Genomic DNA, 16,002 nt, shown 5'->3' with positions numbered 1-16,002 from the left:
TCACCTTCTGCATTCAAACTACAATCTAAAATGTGACTTTTCATTTTACTTTTCAAAGTGTGAATTTTCATCTAACTGTCCCAAAATACTAAGGGAATAAAACCTGTTAAGAACAAAACTGAAGATGATTAGATATTTTTGAGTTAAAAAAAAAAAAAAAAAAAAATTAAAAAATCCATTTTACCAGTTAGGAACAGGAAGGACGATGGATCCTTCCATCATGTAGCAGATATTCTCTGCTTAGAAGTGTTTGGATTGGGACACACTGACAGGTTCTACCAACTAGGCTTCAGGGTGGGGAACCCACAGTGTTTCAGTAAGTCAAGCCGCAACAGCAAAAGACTCAGGGGAATTTTGTGCTTTTTTGCTACTGAGAATGTAGGAAAAGGCTTTTTTTCCCCTCTGCCATGAAGGTACTTCTTCAGGGAAACAGGCCCACCAAAATCAGTATCTTATTTATTATAACATTCATCAACATACATACAGTGTTGCCCTGAAAACTCAGCTTCTGAGCTTGCTAACACACCTCTTTCACACACATCTTTTCACCACGCTGAAGATGGATAGGTCATCCGTGTGATCCATCCATCTTCAGCGGTAACATCTGGTGACCTCCGACGTGTCTTGCACATGACGGTTATACAGTACTGTCTAGCCTGTGGCTATGGATGGTTTGGGGCTTTCTCTTACAGAGGGCCTGGTAATGGAGATATGGCATGCGGTGTCTGATCAGAGAGGGATTGATGTGTCGTATGCTGACTTTCAGCAATTGTGTGAGTATGGCAGAATTGAGGGGTTTTTCCCTGTGGTTGAGGCGATTTTTTCGCAGTCGGCTCGGGACGCTTTAGGTGATTCCCTGCTCGAGGCTCTGCTGGTCGGTTCTGAGCCCCGGGTGGTCCGGCTGCTGGGGATCTGGCGAAGCTGCGGCGGTGTTCTGAGGCCGGGTCCTGAGGTCGGCTCCCCCGGAATCACTGGGGCCCCCAGCAGGCTGAACGGGGGCACCGCGGGCCTGGCGGGCGTGACCCCGCCTCGGCCGGCACCCCGGCAGTGTAGGCCCGGGGTGGGGTTGGATCCCTGCCAGCGGGCTGTCAGGGGCGCCGCAGAACGGGGGGGTGTATCCCCGCCTTGGCCGGCGCCCCAGCAGTGGAAGCCAGGGGTGGGGTTGCCTCCTGCGTGTGTCCTCCCGGCGCAGACCAATGGGGGGATGCTTGAACGGGGGATGGCACCGGCCTCACGGTCAGTCCCGTGTCCCTGCTGCGGCTGGGCCGTGCTGTACCCTGCGGCGGGGGACGGGCAGGGCCCGGACCCAGTGCCGGCAGCCGCGCACGCTGGTCCAGTGCAGGAGCGGCCGGCACCGCTTCTTGGACCTTTTGCCCCTGAGGAACCACTGTGAGGGGCGGTTCCGAGCGCTGGGCCCCCCGCGCCGGATTCGTGGGGCGTGGGGGTGGGTTCTGCTGGCCCCATGCTGTCGGATTCCCCTCCTGCGAGCCCGGGTTGTTCTCTGGCAGCAGAGCAGGACGGTGCTGCGGCTTTGCACGCTGTGCCTCTACCGGCGCCTCGGTCCTTCCCGGCGCTGGAGGCAGGCCATGCCGAGCTGCCTCCAAACCCCCCCGCCTCGGGTTCCCAGGCATCATCCGAGCCTGCGGCTGGAGCCGGCCCTCCCCCGTCACCTCCTGTGGCAGACCAAGGTCCCGCATCTGGAGGTGCAATTATTTTTTTTTCATTCAGTGCAGACACTGCATGAATGATGTCCAAATATTAATGGACTTTCACACGGTTGTGTCCTTATATGGGACTGACCACGACACAACTCTCTCCCTTTTGTCTCTTAAACGGGGACTCTGATTTAAAGTCACCTCTGACAGTGACCCCAGAGGCACAGTAGATGCTGGAGGAGGTCCTGCGAGCAGTTTCTGTTCCTTGATATTAATCTTCCCATTGATGTCGCTGTTTTGTTTTTTTGGTTTTTTTTGGAGAGTCATGAGGCTGGATCAGCCCAATTGATAGAATTACAGACTGCTGTCATAGCATTTCATAAGTTTTCCCAGGCACCTTTCAATTTGGCCATAGATTTTGCCTCTGTGACCAAACTGGGAGCCATACACAAGCAGGTGTTGATGTTGGACATTTGTTTCATTTATTTTTGGGGGTTTCTGTTGTTTTTCTGGTTTTTTTGTTTGTTGGTTTGGTTTGGTTTTTTTTGTAATAATGACACGGTGAGATATCACCCTGAAATTACAGCCTTCTGATTGTATGGAGTATTGTATTTTTCTATTATTTATCTTTTTGATTGTTTATAATGCTGGTAGTTTCTTTGTTCATTTTTCTTTTTTCTTTTCTTTTTGTTAAACCAAAAAGGGTGAGATGTCGCCCTGAAAACTCAGCTTCTGAGCTTGCTAACATAGTTTTCTAAGGACTTTCCCAGGAGAGTAACTGTAAACATAGATATGTGTATATTCCTCCTGTTACACGTCTTGTGATGGACATCTCTCATGGCCAGTGCAGTGAGAAAGTGTTATCCTGACCATCCAATCCCTGGCCATGGTAAGAAGCCTATAAATCCTGGGAGGAAAAATAAACTCTGCTCTTTCTTTCACCATACCTCGACCTGTATCCGTGTGATCTATTCATCTTCAGCGGTAACAATACAGAGTTTAACCTGCTATATTTATATTTCATGAACATTCTTATTGAATACCCTCATTTCAGCTGACTTTACTCTCCGTTGAAGTGAAATTTTCTTTTAGGATACCTAAATCACATCAACATTTCCAAAAAATGGGAGAACCTGGATTGCTGAAGACCAAACTATACACAATACCCCCTTCTACAAATCAAAACGAAACTTCAGTGGTAAAGAGGTATTTCTCAATACATCTGACTTCTAGTTTAGTGACATTTACAAGGCAAGTTTTCTGGAAAATTCTGTTAAAAGTAAATCAATTTTATGCTTGTTTTCCAAAAGAACACAAATAAAAAAATGTGTAGAAAGGAGAATCTCTTTTGAGCAAGAGAGTCTCTAGATCAGATATACTTACATTTTGAAGTGCATTTAATTGCTTTTGAAATCTGTGGGCTTTTTCAGTATTCTTCTGCATCTCATTGAAAGTCCATTTGAATTCTGCAAGCTGTAGGTGCAGTGAGTGGGACTCTACCTCTGCTGTATGAAGCCTTCGTGATAATTTAAATACTTCTTGCTGCAAGATTGCTATGTTTCTCTGTCAGCAAGCAAAAACAAGTTGATGGGCTATAAAATCTGCTATTTTAGCAATAAAATAAATCATATTTAATACCCAAGAAAATTAAGACAAAACTATAATTTTCCTCATTCTCTAAGAGACATACACAAGGGCAAAAGTTTTAACCTCTCACCTGCAAATTACAAGGAAGTACTATTTTCACCTAAAGTCTACTATAAAAAATTATGAGAGAAAGAGTTTATCCTTTCATTTTGGTTAAAGGTAAGAAGGTTATCTTTACTGAAAGATAGCATGGTAAACATTAGAAAATAGAAGACATTAATAAAAAGCAACCTTGACATTTCCATCAAGCCAAAAGCAAATTTGTTCTTATAAGCTAATAGAGTTCTGATAGAACTTGAAATAAACCCAACTTTTACTTGGATACACTGAACTGCCTCCAAAAATTCCTTGTCAATAAAAGGAAAGACCTATTCACACACTAATGTGTGACAAACCAACTTCTGAGTGTCCATACAGTGTCCATATAGTGCTACTTCACTTTCATGGACTCATCACCAGCAAAATAAAGGGTCCTATCAAGGGAGCTTCTTGTTTCTGTAAATCTTCTGTTTCCATGAAGGAGGACTGTAAATCTGCTTACTGTGATGGGCAGTCTGTCATAAAATCCAGCTTCCAGGGCCTGGGCATTCACTCTGTGAAGTCCACAAGCCAGCCTCTGTATCAGGGAGTCCCTCTCCAGGTAAGCTCTGCAGCCACAAGGTTTCCCTTGAACTGTCTCCATCAATACGCTCAGATTGTCCATCAGTTTTGAAAAGGAGTTCCTGGCTGCACTGATAAGTGAGTGTCCAGAAAGCCAGGAGTTTGGATCTTTAAGAAACAATGACAAAAAAGGAAACATCAAGCACGTTATTAGTTTCAGTTTCTTGTAATATCTGGTTCTTCTTCATTTATACAGGAAGGAACCTGTAAATGTTCTGAAACACAGAATACTGTGAATATTGAAACATGGCTCAAACTTTGCTTTTTAAGGATATGAAATCAGTTTATTGGAAACAGCACGATCAAAGAAGAAAGTGCCTAAAACTGAATCTAAACACATTTGATTAAAGGGCAACTTTTATAGCAATTTAGCATTTAGCCTTTTGGAAAATGCATCGCCTTGTTTTTGTCCTGCTATTTTCCTTTATTCATATAATTTTTCCCCCTTCTAATACCCTTTTTTCTGTGACAAAAATGAGGGGACTCTAAAACTACAGGTTAATAAAGAACCAGGGATAGCAGCAATGCAGATAAACCAAGGGAGCCTGTTTCTGTTCTCACTGCAAATAAACTCCACAAACACTCTCCAGCTTTCTGCTTCCATGGCTTCATATACTGAAAGGATAAAATACCCTATCAGCCATTAAAGAAAACGAATCTGTTCCAACAGTACATGAGATGTGATCATTCAGAGAATGTAGAAGAGGGTTATTATTTTACCCAGCAATAAAGTTACTCCTTCTGGGAAACAGCCCCACTAAAATTTGTGTTGACTAGCTCAGGATATAACCTCTAGTCAAAGGTATCTATCATAATATTCAGAAATATCTCTTCAGAGCTATGATCCAGAATAATTTAGATAAAATCCTAAAATTGGAAATTATGTGACCACCCTGACTTCTTTATTTTTTTAATAAATTTCTGCTACAACAATAAACTGTTAGAATTACCTGGTGTGCTGAGAATGTCATGCAGTTCAGAGAGGGAACTGATTATTGCAGCATAGAGGTTAGAGCTAGTCAACCAATCAAGTGCTTCAATACAGTCAACTCCTTCCTCTTCAAAACCTGTGAAACAGAATTGCAGCTAGCAGGATAACTGAAACATTAGGATATGGCACACTGCTATCTCCAGCTCTTTCAGAAGTTAACCAAAAATAAGCATATAAACTGCAAATTAATCAGGACAGTTTAGACCATACTAATCATGCTTCCAGAACTACTACAAATTAAAAAAAGTAGATGAATCTTCTAATTTGAAAAACATTTTTGATACCATTAATCCTTAGAGGGGGAAGCATCAACTGGTCTGGCAACAGAAGGGGACAAGTAGACATAATCTCTAAAGACAATTTCAAAATCCTATGCTAATATTTTACCTGAATCAGGAATCATTTTTTGTGGGTTTTAGTAGGAAATAAATATTAAAAATTATTAAAAAAAGAAAAGGAAATACCTTTTTAAAAAAAACCCAAAAAACAAAAAACAAGGTGATGGTTAATAATTTAGGAACATTGCAAGATAATTACCACAGAGAAGATGCTATAGCACCTGGTTCTGAAAACTGTAACACAAATATCAAGGATATCAGACAATGTTGAGTTGATGTGTATAATTGCAATTTTACTTGCAACACTTAACAGACTAGGCATTTCCTCTTAGAGTGAAATACATTTGTCAAGAAACATAAAAAACATAAATCCATAAATAATATTTTTCAAAATTTCATTAAATGTGTCTTTATGCCCAACAATAATAATAATAATATTGCTCTTTGTTATTCCCTAACCATGTAGTTTGATGTATCACTTTAAGAACATTCCACTTACGTGCCCCATGATGCCTGCCTCTGGATTCTCCCACACAAACTTGAATTCCAAGGCTTCCTCTTGAGCCATCTGTCCAGACAAAAAAGGAGCAAGAATTTTGGGCCAGAGCTCTAAGCCTGTTGGAGGCCAGAACTGCTATCACAGCTCTTCGGAACACATAAACCAGGTGTTTGGCTCTTCTCTGCCTCAGCCTTGCTTCATCTTGATTGTTTTCCACGTTAGTAGGGAGAGCATTAAGGAGGGTCCTGATCTCCTGGTTCACTAATTCACGGAGGTTCACCTGGTCCTGGAGAAGGTCTCTTTGGAAAGACAGCACACTGTCTGCCATAGAGAGGACACAGGGCCCCTGACAGCAGTGCACAGGCTGCCAGCAGAGATGAGTGGTCCTTGTAAACATTCGATAATGTATTTCTCACAGAATTGTTTTCTTGGGCCAGTTTCTCGCACATTTGTTCAAGGCCATACAGTTTTTGCCTGTTTTTCTGTGATGTTTCTTCGCATTCCTGTGACAGAAACAAACCAAACAAAAATGGAAGAAATTTTAACTAGAGGGTTTTTATTGAGACAAGAGGTAAAAGAAAACTGTTAATTTTGCCATTCAAATGATGCATTTAAGGAGCAAAAATTGTTAGTAATGATGTTGATGAAAGTATCTCTTCTAGTAAACAATTACAGAATCAGATGTATGAAGCCAAATCAATGGTATGAGGGAAATTTGCACGATCATCAACTGCAAATGGACTCCTGATTTCTGACAACAATCCACCAATACTGTGACAGCTCACAGAAGGTCCAACACCACCTGTGTGCCCACAGTACAGTTTTATGAGTTGACTTAACAACAGTAATAACATTCTCCAATTTCAGAGAGAACACTGATCGACAAAGCCTGAAGCCAGTGTGAGAGGAAAGAGGTAAGGAAGGCTGGAACATGAAACTAGACAGATTAAATTTTTCAGCATGCAAAGACTTTCAGTCCTGAAATCTGCATCAAATACAGCATTATTCTGATAAAGTAAGTTTCAGTAACTCACAAATAACAAGGGACATCTATTTCCTTTATTTACAATGCTTTTACTTGAAACAGGTGTGAAGGAATGTGATGTTAAAGACAGTAAACAGTGGCTGTGGAATAACAGGGAACATTTTGGATTGCAAATAACTCATCTAACAAGCAGTGACAGTTTTACACTTTTAAACCACTTCTCACTGAAAACAGAATCACCTAACACTGTTGAAATCTACCACTGTTCTTAGGGGCAGTACATATATATATAATTAAATTAATCCCCAGGTGACACCACATTATTGTTACTCTATACAATCTCTGCAAATGATGATGCTGAAAAAGTAGCTGCTGCCCTCCCTTCCTAATTCTTAAAACAACCAAACCTGATCTTACAGCTTTACCATTCTCAGAAAAAAAAAAAAAAAAAAAAAAAACCAACTGTAGACCAAATCAGGCTTCTGAACTGGGGCTGTAGACCAAATTCTCTTCAGAATGCTTCAACAAAGTTATTTGTTTCTTATCGTAAATGATGTCAATATTTGCACAGTGATGGTTTGGTTTGTTGTTTGGTGGGTATTTTTTACTTTAAAAATACATTAAAATTTCCAAATTACTTTAAACTGCAAAGGGGCTTAAACTACTGAAATAATCCATTAAATGTTTAAAGAAAAAAAAATTATAAGTTCACAGTACCATACCTGTGCTCTTGCATCAACTTCTGCAAGGAGATTTGAGTATTGCTTTTCAAGATACTGCTTTCCTTTCTGCAAGCAATGTGCCTGTGCTTTTAACTGCTCAGACATTTTCTACAAAGCATCCTCCTGGTTCTGTTGAAGGTCATTCATAGTGTCAGTCTTGTTGCTTGCAAATACATTCTAGATGAGATATCTGTATGACAATCATTTAAGAAGAGATTATTATTTACCTTTTCACCTTATGTTTTAAAGCACAGACTATTCCAGACTAAAATCTAAACTGTAATTTCTTCAATATTTTTATTAAAATTAAGTAAAACCCTTTCATGGCAAATTAATTACATGTTTCTCAAAACAAAACTGAAACATATTTTGAAACAAAGTGCTTTATTTGATTTTGGTTTTGCCATCCTTATACCACCTTGCAGATGTTTGCCACCCTCTTTGTAGGAAACCTCAGCTGGACACTTCATACTTTTTTTTTAAACAATTTATTATATTTTAGTAAATTAGTAAATTATCCAAGTATATATTTTAGAAGTTTGTGATTACTGCAAACGATCATTAAAAAATAGCCTATATTTTTTTTGTGTGTGTTTTGTTTGTGTGTTGAAAAGCCAAGACATTCCAGATTATTATTAAGTTCCATTTCAGGGAATTCTAACATAGAGAATGTTCTCCTTACAAGTAGCTCAGAAGTTTATGATGTGTTTTCAACAAGCATGAAGTAATTTACTCTTGTTTAACACTGCACCTCCTAAACTAAATGGAGGAATGAACCAAGGCAAAAATTATCTCCAAATGCATACACCTGTGAATCATGATTTTTGAAGGGTTAAGGTTTAGCTAATGGTTAGAAGCAATTTATAATGATCAAGGTGTAAGTCAAATAAGCAAATGATAATTTAATGATTATTAAATGCTTAAGCCAGAGCTAATTGTTATATTGTATGCTATTTTGAGCTTTTTTATAGAAGAAAGTGGAGTAAGTGAGAACTTAGAGAAGTTAGAAGAGCAGACTGAAACCAGTGAGAACAACGGCCATCACCTGGACTCTACACCAATTGATCACCAAGCAGGGGGCCTTGGATGGTGCCACAGGGTCACAGAGACCAGATGAAAACCTTCCTGACTTCATCCTTCCGGGACCACTGACCCAATTCAAGACCACTAACCCAAATCAATAGAACTGCGCACATGTGAAGAACTAATAGCCTCATTTTAGTACTCAGTGGGGAGGTGCTGGAGTTATGCATATGTACTGTATGTGAGATTTTGGGAAATAGAGGGAAGAGAACCTTGTTTGAGGTGGTCACCCTTTTGGGGGTGATCCCCATGCCACCCACCAGTGAATAAACATACCACTTTCTAAATTTAATCAGTTAGAGGGTCTTTGTCCGTGATCATATCAGTTTTTAGGAATTCATTTTGGCAAGCCAGGCAGGACCAGGCTTTGCTCAGCTGTGAGACCAGCTTAGGTTGTGGACCCCTATTGGGCACTGCTGCGATATTCCTGAAAGAGTGGGCTCTGCTGGCCAGCCTGCTTATCCAGCAGCAGACAAGGACTCCTGACTACTAAAATTCTGGACAAAAGGGCATGTTTTAAAGAAAAAAAATTAAAACAGTTTAAACAAAGACCTGTAAGGCATATGCGTCGTTAGGAAAGGCTGTTGGTAAATCCAGGGAGACGTCCCATGCACAACCTGTGCCTTTCTAAAGTGCTTGCAAGTAGAACTGGTATCTGGTCAGCTGAATTTGGTTGCCAGCAGAGGGCTGAGCCGTTGTGCCTGGCCAGGGGGACTCAGGCTTCGGCTGCTGGCAGAAGCGGATTTTACCATATGTTGTGCTGTAGAGGGCTCAGTTTGCTAACAATCTGGGGCTAGGAGCTGTAAGGGCAAATCCTGGTTTATGGTTGTTGTGTTGTGCAAATGTGTCCTGGCTGCAAGAGTGATTGTGAGAGTTTGTTGAGATGTGCTATTAGCATGAAATGAGTGGGTGATTGAAGCTCCTGATAGTGCTGCACGTTGTGTAAAACCCCTAATAAAGGCCCCCTCCCCGCTGTGTGGTGTGTGTGTGTTTTGGTTACAGGGAACAGCATTTACTGTAACACCCAGGTCCATGTTAAAAGGCTCTGAACTCTTAAGAGTTGTATAGGCTCACTGTCTGGGTGTTTTTGACTGTGAAACTTGAGATACAGAAGTTGAATGCTTTAGTATAGCATATTTGTGTTTCCCACGAGAATTATAGGATTGTGGTGTTAGTCTGATGGATGAATTGCTTTGTTTGTGTGTGACTTGAATTTGTGTTTTGTAAACTATGGTGCATTTTTGAGGCAACATTGCCATTTTGGGCCAAAAGTTATAAGTGCAGGACACACTGAGTGAAGTACTAGAAGTGTGCTTGAAAAACCTGATTAGCCTCTGAGAGCTGAGACATGAATGTTTTTGAAGTAAATCCAGGACAGACAAAGGATAGGACTAGTTTGGCAAGGAAGAGTAGAAGCCCTTGATAAGACCTTAGTTGTGATCCTGGGTACGGGGACTGTGTTTGCAGAATTGCTAGAATTAGAATAAGAGTAGCTTTGGTCTGAGAATTCAAACTGGCCAGACAAATAGAGGGAATCTCTCTTCCTCAGTGGTTTGGGCTCAACTCGTGGGAGTCTGTGAATTCAGTAAATTGGTGGATAGATGGGGGAAATGAGAGAATATATTTAAAAGGCTTATCAGACATCTGCTGGGGGACTTGTGGCTTTGGATTGGGAACAGCAGGCTGTGCAGAATTTAGAAAATCAAAAAGGAGTGAATGGAATACCTTGTATTTGTGGAAATCTTCCTGCAGCTTTTGGTGCATCTAGGGGCTGGCATTGTGCATGGGTGCTGTTGCAGCGTGAAATTTGTGTAGGATATTGTTCTTCTGCTAATCAGTACAAAGAGTGTATCCAGTATCAACAGCTCCCTGATAGAGCTGATTTAGAACCAAAGATTTTGAAGCTGGTGTGTGGAAAGTCACATTTAATACCTGAGCTGTGGGTTGTTCCCAGGAGAAAGACTGGGAAAGGACTGTTAAGATCTGTGAAGCTAGGTTTGGGCGGAAGCAAGACAGAAAGCAAAGGAGGAGACAATAAGGATCAGAATAAAGTGCTGGTTCTGGTTAAGGAAAAGAAGAGTGATGGGAACTAACCAAAGTAAAGAGATCCTTAAACAAGTCCTTGAGGGTATATTTAGGCACAATGGAAGGAGCTCGTAGGTTATGGGGGTACAGAGAATAAAAAGGCCCTTGTTAAGTTCTGTACACAGTGGTGACCACTTTACAAGTTTGAGGGGGGTGTAAGGTGGCCCTCAGCTGGAGCTTTGCATTATGAGACTCTTTTACAACTTATGCTGTTTTTGAGACAGGAGTAGAAATGAGAGGAGGTAATGTATGCTGACATGCTTGTCTCCCTCCGGAACCATCCTGACTGGCAGAGAGACTGTGGGCTTGGGCCCCTTCAGACCCCTTGGTATTGACCCTGGAAAAACACAACAAGGCTAAGCTAAAATTATGTTGTAGTACATGCTCCATAAATCAACACTGTACACACCCTGACAAAGTGTACCCAGCTGCTCCACTGGAGCAAGACTTGGGAGATCTGTTTGAACTTCCTCCTAAAAGGCAAGGGGGGATGAGAGGAGAAGCAAATTTGAGATGGCTATTAACCTCAACCCCTGCTCCAGCTCTTACTCTACCTCCTGACATTTCTGTCCAAACTCCAGCTTATGTCCTGTTGCTAGAGGATGCGAAGTATAGAGTGAAGGTTCCAAGAATCACAGCAACCAGAGGTTTTTTCATGAGGCAGAAAAACCTTTATTTTGGGGTTTTTCAACCCTTTTATAAGGTGTTCTGATTACAGGTTATCCTGATTGGTAGAAGGAACAACACCTCCCTCATCCCATTGGTGGGACGAGAGAAAACACTCTCAGAACATCTGTGTCTTGTTTTGGGAAACCAAACCTTATTTTCACAAACAGTTCTTGAGAGAAGAAAAAGTTCCCAAAGACTTTCCCTTGGGAACAACCAGCCCATGAAAGCTTGAAATTCTCTCAGGTTCAGAATATCATGTCCACAATGTCCCATCCCCCACTCCAGATAAAGCGCCAATTCCAGCTCCAGCTCTTATTCCACCTCCTGATATTTCTGTTTCAACTCCAGCCCCAGCCTTAACCAAAGCAATTTCTATTTCAACTTCAGCTCCAGCTTTTAGCACAGCTGAATCAACTCCAATTTCTCTTCCAAGTTCAGCTCCAGTTTCTACTTTATTCTCTGCTTCGATTACTCTACATACCCCTAAATCTCTCCCACTGCCTAGCAGTGACAGGGAGGAAGAGGAGCCCTCTCCAATGGCTCCTACAATATCCTGGACTCAGAAACAAACCAAAGAAATTACACAAGCACCTTTGAGGGAGGCAGTAAATTCTGAAGGGAAAACAATGTTAGTTAAGATCCCTTTGTGTACAATGGATTTAGAGGCTTGGGAAAAGATTGCTAAACATTATTGAAGTGAACCAATAAGTGGCAAAGAGGCTGAAGTTTATGATTAAACATCATTGACCTGACTGGTTAGATCTCCAGCTGTTGTTGGATGCCTTAACAGGATGGAAAAACAATTGGTTTTGAAGGTAGCTGGGGGTTTAGCAGAAAATGCTTGCAGAATAACACAAAGCAGAGTTAATGATATTTTTCCTCTCCAGGATCCACAATGGAATCCTAATGATGATTATGATATGAGAAAAAGAGACGATTATCAAGATTTTATAGTAAAAGGGTTAGAAAGGGCAATTCCTAAAACAAACTGGTTGGTCCTGTATGCAATTAAGCAAGGTCCTTCTGAAACACCTGAATTTTTAGAAGATTTACAAGATGCAAAGCGTCACCATACAACTTTAGATCCTGAGTCTGGGGAAGGGACACAACAATTAGTGGGTTTATTTATAGGACAATCTACAGGGGACATCAGATGAAAACTTCAGAAATTACAGGGTCTGATATGGATGCTAACTATGAGCAAAAGCAGGGAACACAGTGCCTGTGGAATAGCAGGCTGCATAACTTTCTCAGTCTCGCCTGAGAAAGTGGCCTGGGAAATCATAAGGAGGAATTAAAACAATCCTCAGAGACAGAAGACAGCCTTGCAGGTGCTGTTTGTCAGTTTCTTGTTTTCATGCAAGAGAAGGTCGAGGGGTGGTATATATATATATACCGACCAATGATGGTGATGTGTTAGTTTACTAACCAATAAGAGTTTTACTTTTCTGTACCTTCACGTATTGGTCTATAAAAGAAGATCTGAGGTAATAAACCTTGGAGGAACTCTCTTGTTCAACTCGCAAGAGAGTCCGTGTCGTTCTTCTCGTCGTTCCCAATAGAGTGACAGTCTGACAGCACGGGATTTGGAGACTTTGCTAGAAGAGGCATGGAGAATTTTTAGTAATCGCAAAGAAGAGTGTAAAGAAAGGATGAGAAAATTAGTAGCAGTAGTAAAGGAAGAAGAAAAAGGGAGGCGTGGACAAAGGTCACCAAAGCAAGAACTACCCTGGCTAAGGAGAGATCAGTGTGCATACTGCAAGAAAATTGGACACTGGAAAAGCCAGTGTCCAGGATGAAGAGAAAGTGATGATCAAAGAACAGAAGATCAAAAAGGGAAGGCAGTAGTTACTCATGTTCAGGAAGACTGAGGTGGACTGGAGGATCTTACCCTAGGAGACACTCTGGTTATAATGAAACTAGGGAACAAAGAAAAAGAAATTTAATTTTTGATAGACATAGGGGCAACATATTTGGTATTAAGTCAAGCTGTAATTCCAATAATCTACGATTATGTTATGGTAAAGGGAACAACTGGCCAATCTGAAAGAGCCTATTTTTGCAGGCCATTGAAATATAAACTTGGGAAACTGGGGAATTCACAGGTTTTTATATATGCCCAATGCACCATCAGCACTTTGGGTAGAGATATATTAGAACTATTAGAAGCAAAAATAATATTTAAAAATGGGGAGCTTACTTTGGAGGTTGAATCAACAATATATGAAATAGTTAAGCTTGATGCTGATAATGAAGCTAAAATGGAAAGTGAAAGTGGGATTTATAAAAAAATAATAGATCAGGTATTTCCTGGGATTTGGGTTTTTAACATACCAGGAAGAGCAAAGAATGCACCCACAGTGCAAGTAAAACTTAAGGAAGGAAAACTGCTGGTTAAAGTTGGACAATATCCCTTAAAGAAAGAAGACAGAGGAGAAATCAGTCCAGTGATTGAAATTTTTTTGCAAGTAGGGTTATTAAGAGAATGTCAGTCTGAGTTCAATACTCCTATACTACTCGTTAAAAACTCTGATGGGTCAAATTGAATAGTACAAGATTTAAGAGCTGTTAATAAGATACCTGAAGATTTGTACATAGTGTTTGCCAAGCCCTACACTTTGTTAACACCTGAACTAACATGGTTTACTGTTTTATATTTAGAAGGTGCTTTCTTTTGCCTTCCTCTCCATGAGGCCAGACAGAAAATTTTTGCATTTAAATGGAAAAGTCCCAAAACAGGATGGAAGACTCATCTCACGTGGTGCATAGTCCTGCAGGGAGTACTAAAAGAACTTGTCCACGATATTTAGAGAACAATTAGCAAAAGATCTGGAATTCTAGGAAGCTCCATGAGGAGAAGGACAGATACTACAGTATGTGGATGACCTCCAGATAGCTACCAAAACTCAAGAGGCATGTGTGGAGTGGACGTAGCCGCCTAAACTTTTTGGGTCTACAAGGGTATTGAGTATCCCAGAAGAAAGTCCAGATGATGAAGCAAACAGTTATTTATTTGAGCTACGAGGTTAGTGCTGGACAAAGAACCTTAGGATGGGATGGTAAAGAAGCAATATACCAGACCCCAAAACCCCAGACAGTTAAAGAACTCAGAACTCTTTTAGGCACGACAGGGTGGTGTAGACTGTGGATTTACAATTATGGGCTGTTAGTTTAAATCCCTATATGCCTTGGTTATGGAAGGAAACAGAAACCTCCAATGGACTATGTGTTCCATTTTGAGGCAATTCTTACAGTGCAGCTAATACCAATCCTCTCTTGTGTCAACCCCTGCCTGGACCGCCCCCTTTGGAATTCCCCTATTCTTCCAAGCCCCATTGGACCATGTGCCCCACTCTCCTCCCCTTGTCTTCCCCATCGGTTTTTGTATTATGTAACCCCACCTTGTGTTCTTCCCCTAAGTCTTCTCTATTGGTTTATTATTTGTACATTCCCCTTGCTCGTCCCCCATGTATAAGTTTCTGTACCCCTGTATCTTTTGTCTTTCTTCCCTGGAACCTTCAAGAGAATAAATCCCTTTTGGAAGCCACATGGAAGACCTCTCCCTCGTCCTTGCTCCTGCCCTCGACGCTGGATAGCCTGTGCTGTAGAGCATAAGCCCTAAGCTGCCCTGCTTTCCAGGAGCAGCCTACTCTTGGCTCGATGCCAGGACCTGGCTGGGGAAAAAATCCGGCACCATGTCAACGCAAGATATGGGAGCATTGGAGCCTGGACTACCCAATCCAGCTATGCTCCTTCAAGACTGGGACACTGTGGTCATAAACAATCTCAAAGATTGTTTTTTCACTATTCCTCTTCATCTGGATGATCATGAAAAGTTATCTTTTTCTGTGCCTTCCACCAGAACCTGCCCAAAGGTATCATTGGGTTGTTTTACCACAAGGAATGAAGAATTCACCCACCATTTGCCAATAGTATGTGGACTTGGCACTGCGACCATGCTGCAAAACTCATCCTGAGTGCATGCTATACCATTATATGGATGATTTGCTTCTGTGCCAACAAACAATCATTTCTGATGATTTAATCAGTGAGTTAACAAAAGCATTGACAGTGATGGGATTAATTGTGGCCCCCAAAAAAGTACAAAGAACTGAGCCTTGGAAATATCTGGGAATGATGTTAGGCAGACAAATGGTTAGACCACAAAAGCTTTTGATATCAAAAGAAGTTAAAACATTGAATGATGTGCAGAAGTTAGGTGCAGACATTCAATGGATTCGGCATATTTGTGGTATCCTCAACAGTGATATGCAACTTCTGTTTCCATTATTGCAAGGAGGTCATGATCCCCAGGAATCAAAGACCCTGACAAGTTCTGCTTTACAAGCTTTAGAAAAAATTTCACTAAAACTAAGTACTAGGACTGCAAATCATATTGATCCTGATCAACTGTTACAACTTTTTGTGTATAATACTGAGTTAGAAGTTGCTGCCTTTTTAGGTCAATGGTGTAAATGGCAGTCTGATCCACTCAAAATCCTTGAATGGCTATTTTTATCAGCCAGAGAGCATCGAACAGTAACCCCCTCATATGGAGGCTGTAGCAAGAGTCATTCAAAAGGGAGTGCAACCAGCAGTTGCAATTCCTGGAAAAGAACCTGACAAAGTAATCATTCCATACCCTCTGGATGACTCAATCAATGTTTG

At 41.2% G+C, this 16,002-nt stretch overlaps 1 protein-coding gene and 1 long non-coding RNA gene across 19 annotated transcripts in view; one reads left to right on the top strand and one right to left on the bottom strand.

The window, feature by feature from the left end:
- The window catches only part of LOC147648117 (uncharacterized), a 42,781-nt gene that overhangs the window by 3,373 nt on the left and 23,406 nt on the right, over positions 1-16,002 (top strand). The window contains exons 2-3 of one of the 5 annotated variants that reach the window (XR_015280778.1): positions 6,658-6,704; positions 8,469-14,881. The exons of 2 other annotated variants lie outside the window; for them this stretch is intronic. This is a non-coding gene — a long non-coding RNA (uncharacterized LOC147648117). Of the gene's footprint in view, positions 1-692; positions 5,410-6,657; positions 6,705-8,457; positions 14,882-16,002 lie in introns of those variants that run through there. 2 more of the 5 variants (XR_015280777.1, XR_015280776.1) reach the window with 2 other exon arrangements.
- Positions 1-16,002, bottom strand: part of LOC111940937 (coiled-coil domain-containing protein 171-like) — a 36,934-nt gene that overhangs the window by 9,789 nt on the left and 11,143 nt on the right. For all 14 annotated transcript variants that reach the window (XM_086868694.1, XM_086868695.1, XM_086868696.1 and 11 more), the window contains 5 exons: positions 7,498-7,687; positions 5,791-6,293; positions 4,913-5,029; positions 3,844-4,070; positions 3,039-3,218 (listed from right to left, as the gene is read on the bottom strand). In XM_086868694.1, coding sequence (XP_086724820.1) covers positions 3,039-3,218; positions 3,844-4,070; positions 4,913-5,029; positions 5,791-6,187 — 921 coding nt within the window. In that variant the 5' untranslated portion in view covers positions 6,188-6,293; positions 7,498-7,687. The remainder of the gene's footprint in view (positions 1-3,038; positions 3,219-3,843; positions 4,071-4,912; positions 5,030-5,790; positions 6,294-7,497; positions 7,688-16,002) is intronic.

The sequence above is a fragment of the Cyanistes caeruleus genome, chromosome Z (assembly GCF_971803275.1).
Source record: "Cyanistes caeruleus chromosome Z, bCyaCae1.hap1.1, whole genome shotgun sequence".
Lineage (NCBI taxonomy): Eukaryota > Metazoa > Chordata > Aves > Passeriformes > Paridae > Cyanistes > Cyanistes caeruleus.
Note: the sequence above shows the minus strand (reverse complement) of the source record. Positions and strands in the feature narration are given on the sequence as shown.